Source organism: Puntigrus tetrazona, chromosome 7, assembly GCF_018831695.1.
Source record: "Puntigrus tetrazona isolate hp1 chromosome 7, ASM1883169v1, whole genome shotgun sequence".
Classification (NCBI taxonomy): Eukaryota; Metazoa; Chordata; class Actinopteri; order Cypriniformes; family Cyprinidae; genus Puntigrus; species Puntigrus tetrazona.
Genome location: NC_056705.1, coordinates 19,946,460 through 19,968,545, shown reverse-complemented (window position 1 = coordinate 19,968,545; position 22,086 = coordinate 19,946,460). Strand labels below are relative to the sequence as shown.

The 22,086-nt window shown below is 37.9% G+C and overlaps 2 protein-coding genes across 53 annotated transcripts in view; both read left to right on the top strand.

Annotated features, from left to right (window-relative positions):
- Nucleotides 1-83: 83 nt before the first annotated feature.
- Nucleotides 84-13,613, top strand: nr1h3 (nuclear receptor subfamily 1, group H, member 3). Of its 3 annotated transcripts, none has more exons than XM_043245274.1 (11): nucleotides 84-217; nucleotides 3,920-4,063; nucleotides 5,300-5,382; nucleotides 6,334-6,510; nucleotides 6,814-7,080; nucleotides 7,314-7,516; nucleotides 8,281-8,460; nucleotides 8,684-8,783; nucleotides 9,030-9,143; nucleotides 9,621-9,715; nucleotides 10,644-13,613. In XM_043245274.1, the coding sequence occupies exons 3-11, from the start codon at nucleotides 5,340-5,342 to the stop codon at nucleotides 10,788-10,790; spliced, it is 1,326 nt and encodes a 441-aa protein (XP_043101209.1). In that variant the 5' UTR covers nucleotides 84-217; nucleotides 3,920-4,063; nucleotides 5,300-5,339; the 3' UTR covers nucleotides 10,791-13,613. The 3 variants fall into 3 exon arrangements, with proteins under 3 accessions (XP_043101209.1, XP_043101208.1, XP_043101210.1); XM_043245273.1 differs by having other exon boundaries at nucleotides 112-217; nucleotides 3,924-4,063; XM_043245275.1 differs by lacking the exons at nucleotides 84-217; nucleotides 3,920-4,063 and adding an exon at nucleotides 4,978-5,097.
- A 1,275-nt stretch (nucleotides 13,614-14,888) lies between these two features.
- madd (MAP-kinase activating death domain) overlaps nucleotides 14,889-22,086 on the top strand; it is a 49,309-nt gene continuing 42,111 nt past the window's right edge. For 28 of the 50 annotated variants that reach the window (XM_043244385.1, XM_043244388.1, XM_043244384.1 and 25 more), the window contains exon 1: nucleotides 14,890-15,151. The gene's annotated coding sequence lies outside the window, so the exon portion shown is untranslated. Of the gene's footprint in view, nucleotides 15,152-22,086 lie in introns of all 50 variants that reach the window. The other 22 variants (XM_043244373.1, XM_043244391.1, XM_043244392.1 and 19 more) reach the window with 2 other exon arrangements.

The following is a 22,086-nucleotide window of genomic DNA, read 5'->3' as shown; positions in this document are numbered from 1 at the left end:
GACATATTCATAGCGCTTATCCTGTCTAATGTATCGTTCAAACGCGTCGCTAAGGCACTTTTATTTTGAAGGCAGAAGACAATAACAGCCCTGTGTTGTATGTAGCCATCTTAGAGCTCTCTCTCTCCACGGCCTACCTAGGCGTTTCTCTCTTCACATCGCCTGTGTAAAGTTCACCGTGCTGGATTAAAGATCTTGTCATCCTCATCAAAGCCAGGTAGTGGTTTCGCTGGAAATCAGCGTTGTTTTCATTTGATCACGCGACGTCGCGAGCGCGTTGTTTACGCCGTCAGGGTCTCTGTGTAATAAGATGTGTACGTTAGCTCGTGTAGCTGTCATGATGGGAGACATGTCTGTCAGTGCTAGGTGCTTAAACACTTGTAAACACCCTGGATCAAACGACCGTTGTCTAACTCACTTAACGTAAAGTTGCCAGATTTAGTCTCTCGGTGTTTAAGTGGTAGTTAAACGGGAGTTGTTTTCTTGTTTATTTTGATACACTGGCGTTAAAGAACCCGGGCTAACTCTGTGTTTTGGCTAACTGATCACCACCAACACTGGTTTTCAGTACAGTTATGAATCGTAATCTGCCTTGTTGACCATGTCCTGAGTTTATTAGAGGCTAATCCAAGAGTTACAGTATTTGGGGTGAAGTGCAGACTAAAGCCGGCTAATTTACTTGGAATCCTTCACAGAAATGCGTGCGATAGAGTAGTTACAGAGTTATAGCGAGCTGTTTATACAACTGCTCCGGTCCACTAATTTGACAGGTCGAGTCACCTAACAAATCTACGGATATTTGTTAGGATGACTGGAGTGTCACGTTTTTTTAATATATTGTTTCCCCTCGAGGACTGAAACGCGGTTGTGTGACTTCTGCCTCCAGCGTCGGTGTTTCCAGCAGCGCTCTGAGGGGGGAGCTGGAAATTATGTGAATAATTAATAACAATTCAATTAGGAGTAATAATTGCGTCATTTAAAAAAAGGCAATTCCTCTATAAATACAGATTGAGTAACCACGATTTAGAAATGGAGAAAGGAGGAATCCAGCTGCAATATTTGTGTTAGCCATTCACACTGTTAACTTTAAACTGACTCCCTTTTCTTTTCATTTTTATTGTTTCAAAAATGGCTTTTTATCATTTTTATTTTTATTATTTATATGCTTTGGCAACTCTGTGTTGCACATTTTTGCTAATAAAGCTTAATTGAATTAAATTAAATTCAGTTCAGTTGAAATGGACACCTCAGATAAAGATTGCAGAACGCTTTGCGAGGAATTCCAGTCGTTTCACTACATGTGTTATTAATGGTGACACTAATCACGTTGATGCTTGACTTTATTTTTTTATATAATTGTAAAATAAGTGTATGAAGTATGCTAGAATTATGACATATGCCATATCCAATCATTTAGTCGGATGGGAACTATCTTTCCAGTGGGTGGCGTCTTAATGGTCGTTTTTTTTTTAATAGTGTTACCAGATTTGCTTAATGCATAGCCAAATGACATCCAGTTCTTCCTCTCTGGACATAGTGAGCTGAGCCTCTTGTAGTAGGGTAGGGTTAGGATGTGGTTGGGCCGAGGGCTAGCTGCACATTGATCTGTAGTTTGCTCACAACCTAGTGATGTTTTTTTGGGGGGAGGAATGAAGGGGCGTCATTTTCGCTGCATGATTCATTAACACCCACAAATTTGGAAAGTCCCGCTTTTGTTCTACAGACACCTCGTACTGCTTGAATATGAATAGTCCACGAGTGAATGTCATGAAAGTAATGATTTGGTTCATCTGGAGGAGAACTCGGCTGTATTAGCAGTGAGTGCCACCCTAAACTGATGTTTGCAGCCAAACACCTCCTTTGCGTTTAGGCCACTTCAACTCCGTCAGAATGCATTTTTTCCAAAGCTGGCGAGTGGCCATGTTGAAAATCATTTAGTTTTTCCAAACCTTTCATTCTTCTTTTATTTAAATAGCCAACCCTTTATGGTGTCAGCAATTACTGTGCTGAATTTTTTTGATTTGTGACTGATTTGTTTGTTATTAAAATTAGAGAAAAGAACATGTTTAGTCCCTAACTCGGAAGCTTCGAATAATCGGTGTTATTACCGAAGCTTCATGCTGTAAAAACCACATTTACCAGCAATGAGTGCATAAATTTGGGCCGTTTTCAACTGCGTTGTGACATTATTTCTTTGAGACCCGTATGTTAGTAATACAGTTATTTTAAAGCAGTGGTTGGTGTGCAGTCATTCATGTCTGAATGTTTGTGAAAGCTGTTTTTAGCTAGTTATGTGTCTGACAAGTTGTTTGTTTGCAGACGCTGAGAAAGTTATGCCTCAAAGACTATACCACAAGCGCGAAACCCTGCTCGTATGTAGTTCAGATAATTTGTCTCTCACCTGAAATGGTGGGTGAATTTTGTGGCCATTTTCTGTAAGAAGACCTCTTTTTAGTGATAGACATGGTCTGTTTCATGGTGGAAACCAGCCCACGCATCGTCTCTATATGTCACTTTGCTTTTAATATGTCCTGTTGTAAGCCAACAGTCCTTTTAGACTAAATAGTAGTTGTCGCCTTGCGTTATTAATCTACGTCCTATGTATAGTAAGCATTTCTTCCTCTTAATTCTCATGACAAATTTAGAGGAAGCTTGTACAGAATTGGAAAACACCACTTCCTAAAACCAGCTGAATCTTAACTTTAACCTATTTCTGGGTTCGAATGTTTCAGGCAGCGCTTTGAGATAAACGCGCGTTGCAAATGAACACAAGCAAATTGATTGGGCTATATTTCTTCTGTAATAAGTAGTCTGAATTATTCTGGTTTCGGTTGTTCATTGTCACTTTCCAGCTATCATATCTCCCAGCAGATGAGCTGACTCTTGATCTGGCAGATGTAGAGCGTACTGGTTTACAGGACAAAGGTAACAGCCCACTGATAAGTGCAGAACATTGGACACTGAAAGAAGCCTGCCATTGGTTTACTTCAGGTCACGTCCAGTGCAAGTGTTTAATTCAAAGATGATCTATTCACTTCAAAAAAAACGTTGAACCAAGTGTCTTTCTCCTTTTTGTGACCGTATCATTGTCGTTTCTTACAGCTGACAATATGCTTGTCATGCAGTTTATGAACAAAATCTGTTTCTTTAGATTCTTCTTACTTCATAGTATATTTTACTTTACAGCTCGTATTTTAGAAACGCTTGTGTATTATTGTTTAGACTTTCTGCCTTTTTAATGGTTTTATAGTTGCTGTTTCAGTTTTATTTGTTTTATTTCCTAAGTTTTGTACTGCTTGTGACATAACCTGAACTTTGATCAGTTTCTGGCATAGCTGTAACCGTGGGATGGGGTTGTCTCCTGGTTGACGTTACTCTGACTGCTAAAGCACAAACTATTTATGATGTCTAGTGTGGAACTCTCATTACTGCTTATTTTTAATTGTGTAAATTCAGAAATAATATCCAGGTTTTACGAAATGTCATAATTCGAGTGATGAATATGTTCTATAAGTGCCTTTTTTTATAAAACATTTTATCGTACGTAGGTGGGTTTTTTGAGCATCTGTTCAGTGGTTCAATATCTTTCTAAATTTCAAGATGTGTGAAAGATGTGCTTTGGGAGACACACTTGCAAGAGCTCAGGCCTCTGTGGAGATTTCACAGCCATGTGAACAACCGCTAGTAACCTCTCATGTGCCCTCTTGCTCTCTTTTTTTTTTTTTTTTTTCTCCCTCCTTTTTTCTCCTCTCCCTCTTTTACTCACTCAACCACCTTCTCTTCTGTCATTCTTTCCAGTTGCTTATTTTCTCACTTGCTTTCTTGTTTTTATAAAATCTCTTGGAACATCCAGCATCAAAGCTGTACTACCTCCAAACAGAAGTCAGACTCTTGTTTTTTCTCTTTGTTTTGCTGTCAGTCAGAAAGCTACAACGCGAAGAGTCTATTATAGGAGAGAAGTTTCCTCCGATGGCATCCAGACTATTGGAGAGGATAAACATGATGTGCTGCTAGTGACGCAGAGAGCAACATGGACAGACAATAACAAATCGTCACGCTAGGGGTAAGTGGAGATCTCACTCACATGAACTTATTCTGCTATATCAGGGGTGTCCAATCCTTTTGCTGTGTTTTTATTGAATGCAGAAAGACTTTGACTTTTTTTTTTTGTTGATCTTTTGAATTTTAGATGTAATTAGGTGTTTTCTTTGAACTAGAAAGTAAGTTCAGTTATGTTAATGAATATTAGGATATGTAACGGAAATTTGTCTGTATTGCGTCTGAACAATGTTTATTGTGCATTTTCAAAGTAAGTAGTAAATACTAGTGAATCTCTGCATCAATATAATTTTTTTTGTCAGTTTGGGGGGTTGGGGGGTTCTTAAGTAGTATTTAATTATTTTTTTTTTTGCTTATAGCTGATAAAGCCAAATTTGAGTTGAATCGGCGTATTTTTAAGGTGTGGTCAGATTTTAGCCTTGCAATGAAACCATTTCCCAGGCAGAGAAGGCAGAACCTATTGTGGACTGCCCACACAGAGGTCACTGGCATACCAAGTAACTTGCTGTTTGGTCCGAGCTGTAATATTAAAACATAATCTAATGTGAAATTCAACAACCTTTGAAAGTCTATTAGGAAAAGTACATAAACAAAATATATGCCTGCTGACTTTGGTCACACCGGGGTTAGTGTCTTTATCCTAAACGCCGTCCCCAAGTCCAATATCCCTCTCTGTTGTTTAAAACTCTCAAAGCAACATTGAATGACCAGTCTTGACCGATATATATTTTTTTGCACTTTCAATTCCTATTCTCAAGTAGATAGTTCGTACAGCGTGCTTAGTTGGCAAAGTATATTTGACAAATATTTCTCAATTGTATTTTTTTTTTTTTTTTTTTTTGCTGTGCACAGTTTAGTTAGGGAAAAAAAATCCCATGAAGTGAAAGGGTGACTGTGTGGTTTTTGCATACAGAATTGTAAGTACTTAAGGAACTGTACTCGCAGTCATCAGTGAAGCTCAGCATTGCGTGCGTTCAGGCAGTGAGAGTGGCAGACCACTGCTGCCCACATTACGTGTACTGACTTTCTACATGTCAGGTGTGTCGTTGCATTCTGAACATGCTGTGCTGCTTGCTGTTCTGCTTTGTAGATGCTTTTGATGCAACGTTGAATTTTAGATTTAAAGATGGTATCGGTTTAATGCAGTTTAGCTGATTCCACAGCTTTTTTTTTTTTTTTTTTTTTTTTTAAGACTTTAGCTTTGGCTTGCTTTTTATCGTTCTTTAATTGTTCTCTGCAGGTGCAGTCTTGGTTCGTTATGACAAGTGGCTGTGTGGAAGATGTCCACCCATTCTACGACTGATATCACTGATGTTGGTCATGGTAAGACTTTCTTTTCTTTTAGTAGAATGTGAAATGTTCACATACAGAGAGACCTGATAAAAATCAGGTCACACACAAAAATTAAATGAATATCATTGCATTTGATTAATAAAATGTCAAACCAAGTGACTTTTTACTTCTAAAAAGAATGGCACAAGTTGAATTGTGGAAATAACAAAATATCAAACATAATATAATGATAATAGAAATTGTATTAGTGTTTCTTAAAGGGACAGTTCGCTCAGTTATATAATTTTCTAACGCTCATCCTGTCCCAAAACTGTATGATTTAGTTTATTAAAAGATTTTTTTTGTGTAATAATAAGAAATGTATGTATTTTAAATAAAGGAAAATAATTTGAAGAGACATAGAGATTTAGAATGACATAAGGGTGAGTAAATGATGATTAAAATTTACATTTTGGTGTCCAAACTGGGAGTTTACATATAGTTAAACTATAGCATAAATTTAGCATGATTAATAATGCTACTGTTTGTGTAAAGGTGTGTTTTATATAAAGATGTGGTTAAAAACATATGAAAAATTCTCAGAGTTTTGAAGTATGTAATAAAACAATTAACCAACTGATATGGGTCTTTGATGCGTGGTGCTGGTTGGATCATCCATTAGAACCATAGATGTAGCAAAACGTGTTTTCAAGTTTTTCAAGATGTTTTCAACTATTTGGTACCTTGTGTCAATTACTTGTTCTAAGGACTCTCTGTATAAACAATAATAATAATAATAATAATAATAATACATTCATAACATAGCATGCGATGTGACCAAAAGCCATGTGTCTGCATGTGCGTGCAATTGTATCTTTAAAGGTATCGGGGGAAAAAAAATCTAGTGATTCTTTGAAATAGACTAGTTGGATGTTTTGAACCGCTCGTTAATAATCGGAGCCAGCTGTAACAGAACTGCGTGTTTCTGGTATGTGTGTTCAGGGGACTCTCTGTGCTGTGCCAGTAAAGAGGGCCCTTCAGCAGCGACGGCAGAAGTGAAACAGGAGACTCTCAGTCAGACGGCTTCATACGGCACCTCACACAATGAGCTGAACGACACGCTGCTCATGGAGCCCAGCGACATCAAGATGTACCCCACAGAGGACACACCTGCACCAGGTCAGACGGTTTGACTGCAGCATACTTCTGAACTCATTTCAGAGATAATATGCTTCACGTTGCTAGTGTAAAATGATTCAGATAATGCAGAATTGAACTTTACCTATTACGCAACATGTTGCACGTGACCGTTACGCGTGTATGAACATGCGTGTCAGTTTTAAGTATGTGAATATGTGTGGACGAACTGGCCTAACTGGTTAAGTGAATAAAAATGTACTCATTCATAAAGCTGTAGCGTATTAATTCATTTATTGTGAAGTTTCGGAGTTGGAAGTGTTTCTGTCCTGTGCGTTTGTGCAGAAGGTCAGCCAGTCAAGAGAAAGAAAGGCCCTGCTCCCAAGATGTTGGGGAATGAGGTGTGTAGCGTATGTGGAGACAAAGCGTCAGGCTTTCATTACAATGTGCTGAGCTGTGAGGGCTGTAAAGGTTTCTTCAGACGCAGCGTCATCAAAGGAGCTCAGTACACCTGTAAGAATTCAGGCCGCTGCGAGATGGACATGTACATGCGCCGCAAGTGTCAGCAGTGTCGCCTGCGCAAGTGCAGGGAGGCCGGCATGCTGGAGCAATGTGAGTGACACTCTTTGACCTTTCGACGCTAGGCTGTTTTTGAAAGAAGTTTCTTTTGTTCACCAAGGCTGCTTTTATTTGATGATAAATACAAAGTATAGTAATGTTTTAAAATATTACAAAATCTTTATATATAATTAATAAAACTTTAGAACAACAGCTTTTTCACGTATTTATAAATGTTTTGTGATGCATTAAGCTGAAAGACAGCTTTATCTCTCTGTGTCTTATAGGCGTGCTGTCAGAAGAGCAAATCCGACTAAAAAAGATGAAAAAACAGGAAGAAGAAACGGCACGTACCTCTGCAGTGGCAACACCTAGCCCTGCCCCTGAGATGCCCCCTCTGGCTCCTGAACAGCAGGAGATGATCGAAAAACTGGTGGCCATGCAGAAACAGTGCAACAAACGCTCTTTTCTCGACCGGCCCAAAGTCACTGTAAGTGTATTTAAGTGAGCTTTACAAGTTTGCATCAAAGTGCCCCTATTATGCCGTTTCCATCATTGCCTTTCATGCAGTTTGTCACGTAGCTGTATGTGTGTATTGTAAATCTAAAAGTGCAAGATAAATAAAATTATTGCCTCCCCAAATAAGGAATCGACTGTATACAACCTAAACGAGTCGTTCGTAACATATATGTTGGCCTGGCCATAAACAACTTGGCCCTGCCTACAAACACTTCATTTTACTGACGACTGCCGTGTGCAGTAGACAAATCACCACACTCTGCACCATCTGACCAATCAGAGCAGAGCAGGTTCATGGAAAGGAGGGGTTCAGAGAGACTGAATCTAAAAACTGCTTCAAACAAATCATTTGTGAATCTCTGGAAAACAAGTTGATATTAAACGCATATTTTTTCACCTTGCATGCATGTCAACCTATTGTAAGTAACTCCCAGAACTTTCAGGAGCCTTAAAAATGGCATAATAGGGGCAATTTATAGCAGACAAAACTGTCATTTCTTGATTGATTGGAATAGTCTGACTGAAATCATACTAGTGAATTCTGACTAAATAGCCTATTACTATTGTAGTTCAGCTTTAAGCATTTAATACATGAATTCCTCCACAGCCCTTTACGTTTTACCCATATTAAATCCTTCAAAAACCCAGTTATGCATTATGCCACGTAGACTGAATCTTTCTGAAACTGTGATATGTTGCTTCTAAAAGTTTACATCAGGATCTGTTGTTTTCCAGCCTTGGCCACAAAGTCAGGACCCACTTAACCGAGAGGTTCGACAGCAGCGGTTTGCTCATTTCACCGAGCTGGCCATCATGTCTGTGCAGGAGATCGTAGACTTTGCTAAACAGCTGCCTGGCTTCCTGGAGCTCACCAGAGAGGACCAGATCGCCCTGCTGAAGACCTCAACTATAGAGGTTGGACTCGACTGACCCTTAACACACATTGTTTTCGGTCACGTTCTTTTGCGTGTGCAGATGGAGCACTGTTGTTTGACTTGTTTCTGCTGTTGTTTTGTAACACAAAGTACTTAAGAAAAAAAATACCACCTGGTGACAAATGTTTCTGATTAAAAAAACCCAACAAGTACAGCTTATGCTGCCTACTTTCCAAGCTTACTAATGGTGTTTTCTCCTGTAGATCATGCTGCTAGAGACTTCCAGACGTTATAACCCAGCGATAGAGAGCATCACCTTTCTCAAAGACTTCAGTTATAATAAGGAAGATTTTGCCAAAGCAGGTACTGGATGAAATATATGGGTTGTTGTTTGCAATGAAGAAGAATGCGATTTGTCATAGCTAGGGCATACAGGCATTATTTTGAATAAGAAAGCTAAAATAAAATCACGAAAACAGCTCTGTTGTGAAATGTATTCTTATCGTTAAGAAATTTTAGCTTTATGAGTATATGTGTGGTTTTGTTTGAGACCCGTTTTTTTGTTGTTGTGTCCTAAAATGATCTCTGTTCTCTCTGGCTCGTCTGCAGGGCTACAGTTTGAGTTCATCAACCCCATCTTTGAGTTTTCAAAAGGCATGAATGACCTCCACCTGGACGAGGCAGAGTACGCTTTGCTCATCGCTATCAACATTTTCTCAGCAGGTCAGTTCGACACAAGCACCAGTATTATATTGTTTGTCTTCTGGTGAGTCTTATCAGGCATTCATTTGTCCGTAGAAGAAATGAAAAAAGTGGCAAAATAATTAAACCGTGTAATGAGTTTTATAATGGCACAAAACCTCCTGCTATGGAAGAGTATTTGTATTCGGCTTACTGTTATGAATTTCTAATAATTAAGCTTTAAGTGTCAAAGTGTTTAATAACATTTTTGTTCTGAAAAGGGGCAGCCATTTTTAATAACCCACTAGATTTAGTAGATGCTAATTTGAGAATGGCATCTGGTGTGCTGCTGATTTATTTTGAGAGCTTTTTAATGATCCATCCTACACTAATTCCCAAAGCACTTTCTCACAAAACAAATTAAGTGCAGCATCATTCTTATTCATTTGTGTCAATCACTCTTGCTATTCTTGTGTGTGTGTGTGTGTGTGTGTGTGTGTGTGTGTGTGGCTGTGTCAGACCGACCAAACGTTCACGATCACGAGTTAGTGGAAAGACTACAGCAGCCATATGTGGACGCTCTTCACTCTTACATCCGAATAAAACGGCCCAACGTGAGTATGATCTGCCTTTTAGAGGCCAAGCATAACACTTGAAGAAGGAGGAAAAAAAAAAGTTTTTATTAGTGTTTGGTCTTTTAAAAGTCATGCAGTTTGTGCTTAGATTTTATTTATTTTTTGGAGAGAAGTCACGAAGGCTTGCCAAGGCTGTGTTTGTTTGTTTGTTTGTTTGTTTGTTTGTTTGTTTGTTTGTTTAAAATACAAATAATTAACAATTAAAATCTTTTGTATTTAATATATTTTAATTTGTCACATCAATGTAATGGGCTGAATTGATGCTCAGGAAACATTTTTATTGTTTCTAGACTAAATTTTTGGATTAAAATGTTGTTCCAGGGTCAGCAATATATGTTGACCTAGGAACACATCTAACTCAGCAAAATAAGGACGTGTGGAAACTGAAAATGTCACGATTTTTTTTTTTTTCAATTAATACAATTTATTTTAGATTTGAAAAGGAAATAAGATTATACATGTTTTTATAGAATCATAATTGTTATCATTAAAAACAAAATCCTACTGTGCCCAATTTCCTTTAACAGTAGCGTATTTATGTAACATTTCAAACAAACTTTATATATTTTGCCTGTTGTGTTCTTTTCCATCCAGTTGATGGCACTGATGATTCTACCTTTGCACAAACAACATAACAATTGACTGTAACCAGTTTTACTTTAGTATTATTTATATAGCATTTTTAATCAATATTTTAAATTAGCTGTTTTTTTATGTTCAGTTTAATTTTACATTTTTTGTGTTTGTAATTTATTTATTTTTAGATTTAAGCCTTTTTTATCAGTTTTTCAAATTTTTATTTCATTTTAGGAGTTTTATTTACCAATAACAACACCGTATATCTAATGAAACCTTTTTTTTTATTGTGTATTTTTAATCGTCTGCTGCTCATTAATCCCCACCAAAGGATCATCTGATGTTTCCCCGGATGCTGATGAAGCTGGTCAGTCTACGCACACTGAGCAGCGTCCACTCAGAACAAGTCTTCGCTCTGCGCCTCCAAGACAAGAAACTCCCACCTCTGCTTTCTGAAATTTGGGATGTCCACGAGTGAGCCGGCGCTCCGCCTCCAGGACAGAATGAGCCAGTGTCAGGGAAACATGGGTGGGCAGGGGTCCTCTACAGACAGAACACGGGGTCATGACGTCCTTAAGGGCTGAAATGTCTCCCACTGTCACGAGAAGCCTGCTTTTATCATTCTCTTTCTTGACTTCTATATTTTGGACCCAGTGGTCAGTGAGCTGCTTCCTTTGAATGTGCTAATGATAGACTGTATGGCCAGAAGTAGCTCAGGGACCGATCAGAACAGATAATGGCTATTTGACCGTGGCCATTAGAGCTCGGACATCAGGATGGGTTTGGATTCAGAGACTGAGTGAGCAGCCACAAACAGTGTGGTCATTATTTTATTTTTATTTTTTTTTAGTCGTTGTTGTTTATACCTAATGTTTCCAGTACCAAAAGGTTTGAGCAGGTTTTGGCAATGGTTTCTACTTTCTAATTAACATGAGGTTGTCTTGAAGGTTCTTCATTACAGAAATGTAGTTTATTTAGTGTTTTTGTGATTCCACTGATTGGTTGGAAATGGTTGATGGCCATTTGATTTTTTTTTTTTTTTTTTTTTTTTTATATATATAAACATGCATAGATCATGCATAGCAATGAGCAACAGTTTTCTGTTAGTACTGACCCTTTCGCTCATTTTTATTACATGATGTTTAACAAGCATTAAGTTTCTAATTATGTTAAAATGCAATCTTCTGTTAACACCCAAAGGTTTTTACGGACGAGATCAATCAGTGCTTTACCAGTGCAAGCCATTCCGAGGCCGTGTTACACTGATCCAGCACATCACATCGTACACAAGGAATTCTGTTTTCTGCTGGTTGGAATATTCAGAAGAACTGACAAATCAAATGGCCTGATTTTTATGAGGTTGAACACACTGCAGATGAATTGTGCACACCAACTCGATGTTTTGCAGTGGTTAGAAAGTGCTTATCAGTGTAGGCGATGGTTGTCGGAGTCACTGGAGCTGTTAACCCGAATCGGTGTGCTGCTCAACTCACAGCGACTACTGAGATACATAGATAGATAGATAACCTTCAGGTGTGAAGCATTCTGAAAACTTAATGCAGACCGTGATTTATTTCTTTTCCATTGCATTTTCATGTGTAGTTACTGCAATCTCCAACTTAACATGCTGTAGTTTCTTTTCTTTTTTTTTTTTTTTTTTTTTTTTGACTCGTCAGTTGTACTCGGAGGGCTGACAAATTTATTCTCAAAAACATAACATACACAAACTAAGTTTAATGCCTAACTCAGTTTGATGCCTATGTCTTGATCAATTTGTCATTTTTGCCCTGAATATAAATTACAAACCGTGCAGAAATATATATATATATATATATATCTTCTAAAATCAGTGGTAGAAATTGTAATAGAAAATAACTTGGGCCATAATTTATGTACTTCGTTACTTTTTTTTTTTTTTTTTTTTTTTTTTATAAATATCATCATTATATTTAGTTCTATACAGACATTCGTCAACGAAGATAGCTTTGTCACTTTTATTTACACATACTAAATAATTTAAATTTAAATCTTTAATTATTCCTCTTTTTTGTGATTTTTTTTTGCAGTTATATAGTAGTCTGTTTTAACACACTTTTGTTGTACCTCACTTGTACGTTATGATGCTATTCAGATAGTCTGAATGCACACCGAATAAAACCTGTCCCATCTACATCAAGAGAGATTGGCAATGTATGTGAAACAACGACCAGGTTTCTTAGCGGTAGCTCTGAAAAAAGGGACTAGGCAAATGAGAGCACTTTGTAACGTCTTATTATGCACCATAACAATGCAAATATCCGGCGTGACCACATACAATTCAGGTTTTACTGATTTTAAAAAACCACTTTTGTGACAGGCATGGATTGTTGTGAATCAATTATAGAATCTAACATCGCAAAAACAGGCATCGTTTCTATGGTTGACTAATACAGTTGGTTTGCTGTGGCATTCTTTGCCCTGACTGTGCATAATGTTGAGACTTTGCTAAATCACGCTGACGCGTACGTTTCTGTACCACCTTTCTGTCAGCTAGTGAAATTGCTAAATGCCTATTTGTTTTCCTCAAGATCCGTTTAATTTCCGATCAGATTCGCGCGGACTCTGTTTATTCCAAGTCGTTTCCAATCTTTCGCAAGGGCTTGAAAATGCAGTCAATGCAGTTATTTTACCCTCATTCGTTCAGCAGCCAAACTCAAAACTTGGTATACAACCAACTGTTAAACCTCAGTGATCTTCCTAATGATTTGTGATCGCTCGTCGTCGTTTGTGCACGTATGAAGTGTAAAGAGGGCATGGACAAATTGTAGTCATCACAGAAATGATCGTTTACTCCCGCTGCTCTAAGCTGTTTTCTCCAAACTGAAATGATAAAATGATTTTCTAACCGAATGTTATTACATGAGGCAGAGTGTAATGCAAAGTTGATTGTAGTTCTAATTTATTTGTACCCTCTCAGCTCAGTGGACCTCATCGCTCTGATTAACGTTAGTCTTCGGTAGAGAGTTATGGAAGGATGACATCATAGAAATGCAACCTTATGTTTTAACGCCTTAAGTCCTTGGATGTACACTGCTTTATATGTATAAATTAAAAAGTAGACTAAATTTATTGTTCTGTGAGAGTATATATTTATCTGATAAAAATGCTGAAAAACCTAGATGACTCAAAGCCTATTCTTTATACAGAAATACATTTACCTGAAACAGGGTACCTCCGTATTGTTTCTGTCTTTTTATTATTCTGCTGTTTTTTAATAGATCAGGGTTGACCCTGTAAATAAATACTGAATCTGAGCTTACAACATTGGTGTCAGTGATCTGTCTGTTAGCATTTGTGTTACGCGAGCATCTCTCAGCATCCTAATTTCAGGAAATACGAGCTTCCGACGGAAGCATATTGTGTTTGTTTACTCAATCAAGCCCTCTGAGCAATCTGCAAACAACCACTCCCCTACGTCACTGGACGTCAGTTTGCGCCTGTGCGATATTGCCATTTTAACCCCCTCCAGCTAGCACACAACGAATGCTTTCACTTTTAACCTCGGTCCAACCAGTCAGTGCTAAATAAACACCAGAAAACGTCGAGTTCACATGTCTGCCTGTAATCCTAAACGTGAAGGCGTGTCCCCTCTTGATGACTGAATGGTACAGCCCAGCCTCCGGCTGTATGCGGAACTCACGCTCGACTCTTACAGTAGTAATGGGAAGTCCGAATCGGTTCTTCGAATCGGTTCTTTTGAACACCTCGTTTTCAATGAACCGGTTCTTTTTTCAAATTTCATAACTAATGTATTGTCAGTTGTGTATGTTTGTTATATTTATCATTATTTTTATGTTTATTGTAATCTCATCACAGTGCAAAGATTTAATATTTATTATTATTATTATTATTATAACATAGTTTTTAACATTTTGCCCTATCAATTAAACTGCCTGTTCGCTCTGAATACTATTCATAGCTAGCAATTCAATGCTATAGCTAGCAATAACGTCTGTTTATTCTAAAGGCCCGTTCACACCAAGCACGATAACGGTAAAGATACAGTTCTAAAAATCCTTCTCGATATTGAAGAATAGTCACTTGGACAGATAATAGGTGTATTCGACGTGAAACTGAACTGCAGCGACCGATGGGTGAATGACATCAAAGTATCGCGAGAGCTTGACAACTGATGGCTCCATATGCTCATTATAATCGCTCTCGCGGTACTTTGATGTCATACACCGATGGGTCGAACACACCTAACATCGTTCACTTGTGTTTATGCTAATCTCGTTATTTTTAGTTGTCGTGCTTTGTGTGAATGGGCCTTTAGAAGCCAAAGCCCCTCCCCCTTTCGACGTAATTAAAGCTGCGACAGTCATGCGTTTGTTTGTTATTTAAGTGCATCATCCGGGATTTTAAATTGCACTTTTTCTTTTTGCGTGAACGCACCTTTTCGCACTATGTATACTTAATAAGGTCACACAATAGTGTACAAGTAATATGCGATTTGGGACGCACCAGATGAACCGGTTCAACTGATTCACTTAAAAGAACCGGTTCAAACGAACGATCCCATGACGATTCGGACGTCGCTGTAGTACAGTCAGTGTGCAAGCAGAGAGGGGGAGAGAGGAGGAGGACAAGCAGCGCTTATCTACAGGCACAATCGTCGCTGCATCACTGACCGACTCGGCGCCGCAGAACACGGATGTTGGCGATCGTCGCGTCGTGCCACTGTCACATCATGTGTCCGCCACCGTCTGTAACGACGAACGCGATTTGAGACGCTGTTTCGCCGCAGCAGGGCCACAGATAGACCGCTAAAGCGGGTAGCAGTGGCGTTAGCTCCTGGAGGTCAGTATCTATTTTAATCCCATTCTTCGCGGCTAACATTAAACCTCATAACCGCTGTTTGGGGCTTATGTGATGGTTTGCTCTGAAGCTGTCGAGCTGTCGAGCGGTTGAACGGACGGATGAAGGTGTTTACGTTATAAGTGTGTGGAAATGTACGCAGCTGGTTGTATAAGCAGCTTTGACAGCTAGCTCAGTGCTGCTATTTGATCCTGTTAGCTGCTGCTAGCTGCTTATCATTATTTTTCACTGTATAAATGTGCTTTGCTCCGGATCTCTGTTTATAATTTATGATCAAAGACTTTCAAATGTCATGAGTGCCTGATAACAAGGCTGTCGATAGGCAGAGCTCTCATCATTAATTGATGTCCTTAGATTCAGCGCATATAAGGCTGAATGTTATAAACAGCAGTACAACAACACACTATTTAAAAAAAAAAAAACATGATCAGAGGAGCCTCTTGATTTGATTCCTGTGAGTGCCCATCTGTTTGTTCTCCAGAGGTCATAAGGACACGGGTCTTCTCTCTAGAGGGATGTAGGGCTGTAGTCATGTCATCATGTTGTCAAGATGATGATGATGATGATGATGTGACACAGGAAAGGCTTTGCTGCATCATGCAGCTTCATGAATTAGTTAAACGCGAGCAATAAACCTTTCGCTTTTGGGGGACACCTGAAATAGCTGCGACATCAGGCCACGAGTAAGATGATTTGGGTGGTGTTGGTTCTCTCTGGGGTGAAATGTGACACTCTCTTTGCCTTTGTCAGTTCAGCCCCGTTTCCTGTCACTGTTTGTGAAGTATCCTCTTGAATCAGTGGTACATGGAAGAGTCCGTTAAACTGAGCTTGTAAAATCAGAAATATATTATGAGCTCTAATTTGGCCGTAGAAGTTTACCGGTTGATAGCATGTCTTTGATATAGTTCATCACTGTGCAAGTGTCTGTTAATGTCAAATAATACTTTCGAGGCCGTGTACCGGATTAGATTTTGACTAAGGACGCAATTATATTCACAGCAATATGCTTTCATCTCTCTTAAATTAAAGGGTCAGATGAGGGTAAGTAGTGTAAGTGTCTGGATAAATGAATCTTGTAATTTGTTGCATATGCTTTGATGCTTTGAAAACTGTATTGATCATGACAGATAGAATCTGTGTGAATGAGTGATTTTCAGTTTCTGCTCTAAGCGGAGTGTTCATATTGTATTATGAATGAGACTGTTGGGTTAAGTGTCTGAAATGTACTTAAAATATTATTTAACTTTTTTTTTTCGTTGGCATTTGAGGGGGGTGTTTTAGCTATTTACGCCAGATGTGTGCTTTAAGTTAAGGTTAAGGGTTGGGAATTGAGAATAAATTCCAGTTCCAGAATCATATACTTAAAGTCAGGAATCAGATACTTAAAAATTAAATTAAATTCGATTCCACCTATGAATTTCTGTTGGGTTTTTTTTTTTTCGAAAAGCTGTTAAAAATGAATCTTTGAATCTGTTCTTCAAAAAATTCATCCTGTAATGAAACAAGTAGATCTTGAGTGAGTCATTGAATCATTCCATTCATACATTTCATCAGATTTTGTTTAGTTTTCCTATATTTGCTGTTCATAATTGTGAGAGTACTACAGCCTCCATTAAAAAAAAAAAATAAAGATAAAAAGTTAGTTAACCAGAATCACACAGCTCATAGTATTCAGCAGCAATGAAATGGTTTGCAAAAAAAAAAAAAAAAAAGAGTACACAGAATACATAGGCCTATGTTTACGTTAGAATTGAAACTGCGAATCGATAAGAATCAGAATCAATGAAGCAGAAGCATAATCGAATCTGCATTAATAATATTCAAACGATGCCCAACCCTAGTTAAGATATTTGCAAAATAAATAATGTTTCCATTTAAATAATACTTTATTTCACTCTCCCTTAATGATTTATATTCTGAGCTCTGGAAGAAACTGGGTGATGGTTCTATCATCGCTATATTTATGTGTTTGTTAGGACAGTATTAAATGAAACCTGCCAGTGCCGGCTCATCCTTCAGCTCACTATGTGCTCTCAGGGGTGTCGTGTGAATGGCGCTGTGACTCCGTGCGTGCGTAAGCGTGGAGTGGGCAGACTGAAGTGCCTGTAGCTTTGATCTGATTTAGCCACTGGGGAACGATGGGTCCTGAATTGATCGAAACGGCCTCTCCTATCCACACTTAATCCTGATTGATGCTCATGTCCTGTCTGAAAGACTTCATCTGTCACTGTGTTAGGGTTTTTTTTTTCTTTTTTTTTTTTCCCCTGACAGAGTTTAGTTTAAATGTACATGATGCAGAATCACGTGACACAGATCATTTGCAGTGAAGCTCATTTTAGAGATTAGACAGGAATCGCACAGCCGTTTCTCTTCCTTGGGTGTGGTTCCTCCCTATGAATGATGGAGGTCTTTATCAGCGAGTTTTTCTATGTGCGAGTGATTTCACCATTCCCATAAATATTCAGCGAGTCCAGCTCCGAGACTCTTTTTGAGGGTGGTTTTAGTTATAGATTTAAGAGAAAACCGATGGGATTGCTGTATAATTTGTCTCTCTGTTATTGATTGGCTGGTCTGATAGCACTGCCAGAAAAGGCTTATTTTATCTCGAGCACAGCAGTAGCTTGAGGGGTGTGCTGTGAGCATGTGTGCTGCCAACGGGTGGGATGGCTTTTGGCAATCAGCCTCTCTATACCACACGAACAAGCCCGAGTAATGCATCGCCACTGGCTTTCACTGTATTTCACCGCAACTGGACCCGAAATTACAGTCAGATAGTACATCTCATTCGAAAATTGTGCACACGTGTTATTATTAGGCATGTCCACTGTCACTGACAAGCTACCCCAATGAATCACCCGCAAAACTGAACCCGATATTGCGTCGCTTGTCAGTGGTCAGTTGTATCCTATTCTTCTGTTTCTAAAATAAGAAACATCCCAATATATATCGTCTTGCTTACAGTATCGCAATGTATTGCAACATATCGTATCGTGATATGTATCGTATTGCCAGATTTTTGCAGATACACAGCTCTATTAAATAGCAAAATATTGTATAAATAAGTATTTAACTGTGTTTATGTGGGCGAGAAACTGTAGTCTGATGATGCTCACACGGGTAGTGTGAATATGTACGCCAAAATAAGTACACGGCTGCTTATGCGTCACAGATGGATGTGTGAAACAAACAGACCTTATATATTGTTTGCACTTTTTTTTTTTTTTTTTTTTAAATTATGTGTGTAGAATTTGGACCGTTAGCCTTTGTGTACTTTTTGTTACTTTGTAGTCCGTGAGATGACTGTTGACCGTCAGATCAAGCTCGTTGTCGGTGCTAATCCGTTTGAAGTGGCTCCTTCACTGGACCGTTAAGATCAAACCATTTAGTTTCTCTTAGCCTGCTTTGCTAAGAGTCTTGAGAATTAAAAAATAAAAAAGTTTCAGGGTGGTGTTAACCCTACTGAACACCGTGATATAACCTGCGCTCCATTCGAGGGTTGTTGAAACGTGGAAGCATTTGATGCTAAGTTTTTTAGAAAAGAGCATCCTCAAAGATCAAAGTAAAATGTCGTGTTTAGGTTTAAACTTTCCAGAATTCCTCCGCAGATCACTTCATTTTGAGATACCTGTTGCTCTTCATGTTTGGTTACAGCATTCCTTTCATTATGCTGCTGTATGTGTGTTTAAGTGGAGATGTATTTGTCTTCTAGGTGGAGGAAAAAGTCTTTTATTTGCTGAAGCACATGTTGGAGAACATGTAGCTCTTGTAAAGATAAGACCTGTGAATTGTAAATTGAAACGTTTTTTTTCTTTCTTCAAAATATGAAACATTTCATCATTTTCGACATCATTTAAATTATTTATATCGCTTTAGATTTATAAAATGTAAATGTTTAAGTGTCACAATGTGTATAAAATGTTTAATGCTAATTTATTATGATTTAAATACAAATGAATAACAAAAAGAGAGAAAATGCTAGCCTAAGCTAACGTGGGTAAAAACCTCTCAAGCTCACTCACTGAAGACACAGAAATGGGCAATAATAAAATAAAAACAAATTACACTAGCACAAATAAATTAAATAGTTGTAATTCTATTAGAAATAAGAAATGCTACAGAAACTAATTCATCAAATGTTTAAAACGTAATACAGTCTTCATTCTATAAATAAAGCCAAAGAATGCATTTAGTCAAGAGCAGTGAGAGAGTTTCTCTTTGTGTTTAATTGTGTGATTTACGCAGGACACAAACAACAGCAGGTATATTAGGTTGCTGTCACCTTTAGGACCTCATGCATGGATTCATTTGTCTCTCAGCTATACACTCATTTGCAACAAATGCAATAATACATAATTGAAAGGATGCACCAAATGTTCGGCGGAAAATTAGCAAAAAAAAAGCTCTCTTTCAGTGTTTGGCCAAATAGCCAGAAAGACTGAATAAATTGTGCCAAGCAATGACATGATGTGATCAAATATAAGCGCTCATGCAGCAAACATGTCGGCAGTGTAAAGGCATTTAAAAGACACTACAATCATTACAAGCACATTATCTCGAGTCTCCAATGAGAAGAAGGATGGCTGTTGCTGGCTACTGTGTGACGACCAAATTCGCGAAATGACGAATGATTAGTAAATATACTGCAGACCGTTATGTTTTCTAATACATGCACGATTTGCATGTAGCCCATTCAGTTTTAAAGTCTGTCTGCAATAAAAGTGTTACTAGTCCGCTGCTCAGTAACATTTTCATGCATTTAAAAAAATAAAAATAAAAGTGAGACAGCAATAATGATAATAATCATTCCAACAGCTCTATTACTATATTTATTATAACACTCATACATACTGTTCCAATTGGGATATGTAATATATATACATATATTTAAGAAATGTTTGGTGTTTATTGTAAATATTATTAAATTGTTGTTTTGTAATTATTGATTTATTGTATAAATGTAATTTTTTTTTTTTTTTTTTTGAAAAGCTAGACAACACCGTAAAAAGCACATTTTGGCTATTAAATTTACATAATTGTAAAAAAACCAACTGTCAAAATATATAGGGAAAATGGTTCTGTATTCGGCCTTCGGTCCAGTGTTTTATTTCGGTTGACATCGGCAAAGAATTTTCATTTTGGTGCATCCCTGCATAATCATGTTAGTTGGTTATAACCTATTACATCTTAACTCTCATGTTAATATGTAGATTTGTACCTTGTTTGAAATATTATTGGTGTGTGATTGACAAGACAAACTGGCTCTGAATCTTAAAAAACAGTCAAGAAGCAGCCTCGAGCCTCAGTTAAAGCTGTTAAGGCACACTTGCATTTAAAAATAATGTCCTCACTGACTGATACAAGATGGCAAACATGCTCTGTGCTTGAAATACTCTTTCATTTTTCTCACATTGATTTAATTCAATCTGGTCTCATAAAAGTATGTACCTTTTGTGCACTTTTTTTTTTTTTTTTTTTTTTTTTTTTTACTTTTATATAGGCAGTTCAAACTTAAAATATTTGTGGACTATTGCTAAAAGTTAATGCTCTGTCATGTTGGAAAATGCCCTACACCAAATCCATACAAAAACCTACCCAGTAGTGTTAAACAAATGAAAAAAGCGATCTAAAAATGCATTTATGTAACTGTGCCATTTCAACTCACTTTTACATAGATTTGAACTGTTTTGTTGAACCGTGGTTACACCAGGGCTCCTCGCCTCTCAAGTACATCTCTATACTCCGTGAGCTACCACCGTCTATGAAAACCCATAGATATGAAGCTGGATATGTGTGATGATAACTTTCAAAAGCATCAGGTTTCAATTATCCCATCATATTAATATTGATGTTCTTCAAGTAACTGTGCGAAAATTGCTCTTTATTAATCACAAATCTGTCAGTTTTGGTGAAAGAAGGGTGTCAGAGTTTTACTGCCTCTAGTGTTTGGTTCTCTTGAAAACTGCAGTGATATGTACTTATTGGTACATATTTTGTGTCTCTCTAAAAAGTGCACCAAGGTATGGTCGTGCCGTGAGACCAGGTAGATTTAATTCGATTCTTTTCAGATTCCTATTTGTATGGTTCACTCTGCTCTACAGTATCATCTTAACACGTTTTTTGCAGTCAAACCACCGTTTAGTTGAGTTTTAGCACAATTTTGTACTCCGACGCATAAAAATCCTTCAGCTTCAATCAGATCCTTTATATTCTTTATAGATTGCACTACTGTGGATAACCCAATGCAATTGCCGATTTATGATTAGCTAAGGCATTTGTTTGTTTATTTCTTTGGATGGAAAGAAGCAATTAGCCTTGCTCATTTTGGTTTTGCTCATGCTTGTTTTATTGGCCAAAGGCTGTTCATTGTCTTTCTGTGCGTATGGTGATTGGGACAGTGTATTGTCTGTTTAAAATAGCCGTCACAGCTGTGCTCATGAAAAGAGGCAGTATTGGTTTCCACGGCGACCGTGTGGAATCTCATTACCCGAGGCTGATTGTAGAGCCATGAGGCAGACACACTGTGATTGACAGGGTACGAGATCATGTCACGTTTCCCATAGACCCATAAACGCATGTGTTCCCTGGAGGTGACGAGGTCTGGGATTTGTTCCACGCTACCTAATTAACCAGGTAGTTAGGTAAAATAGAGGGCACATAAAGTGTGTCGTTATTTATCTTTTTTTTATTCCTTTCTTTCTTTTAGCTGCGTATAATTGGCTTTGGATAAAATATGTTCTTTGAGATGCATTAGGAAAGTTATAACACAAGCTGAAAGTAATCTGTTCTTGTGCGAATGTTCCTGCAAGAACCAGCTTATTGCAGATCACATAATTCAAAACACAATTCATTTCACATGATTCAAATCATTACCTTATACACATTTTGATAATGTTAAAACCTTTTTCACGTGTGTATAC

What these genes read in the sequence shown, in the direction of transcription:
- nr1h3 (XM_043245274.1), top strand. Translation starts at nt 5,340, where the DNA reads ATGTCCACCCATTCTACGACTGATATCACTGATGTTGGTCATG. An exon ending in GGCCGGCATGCTGGAGCAAT is followed by an intron (nt 7,081 to 7,313) that starts GTGAGTGACACT and finishes TGTGTCTTATAG; the next exon opens with GCGTGCTGTCAGAAGAGCAA. An exon ending in TCGACCGGCCCAAAGTCACT is followed by an intron (nt 7,517 to 8,280) that starts GTAAGTGTATTT and finishes GTTGTTTTCCAG; the next exon opens with CCTTGGCCACAAAGTCAGGA.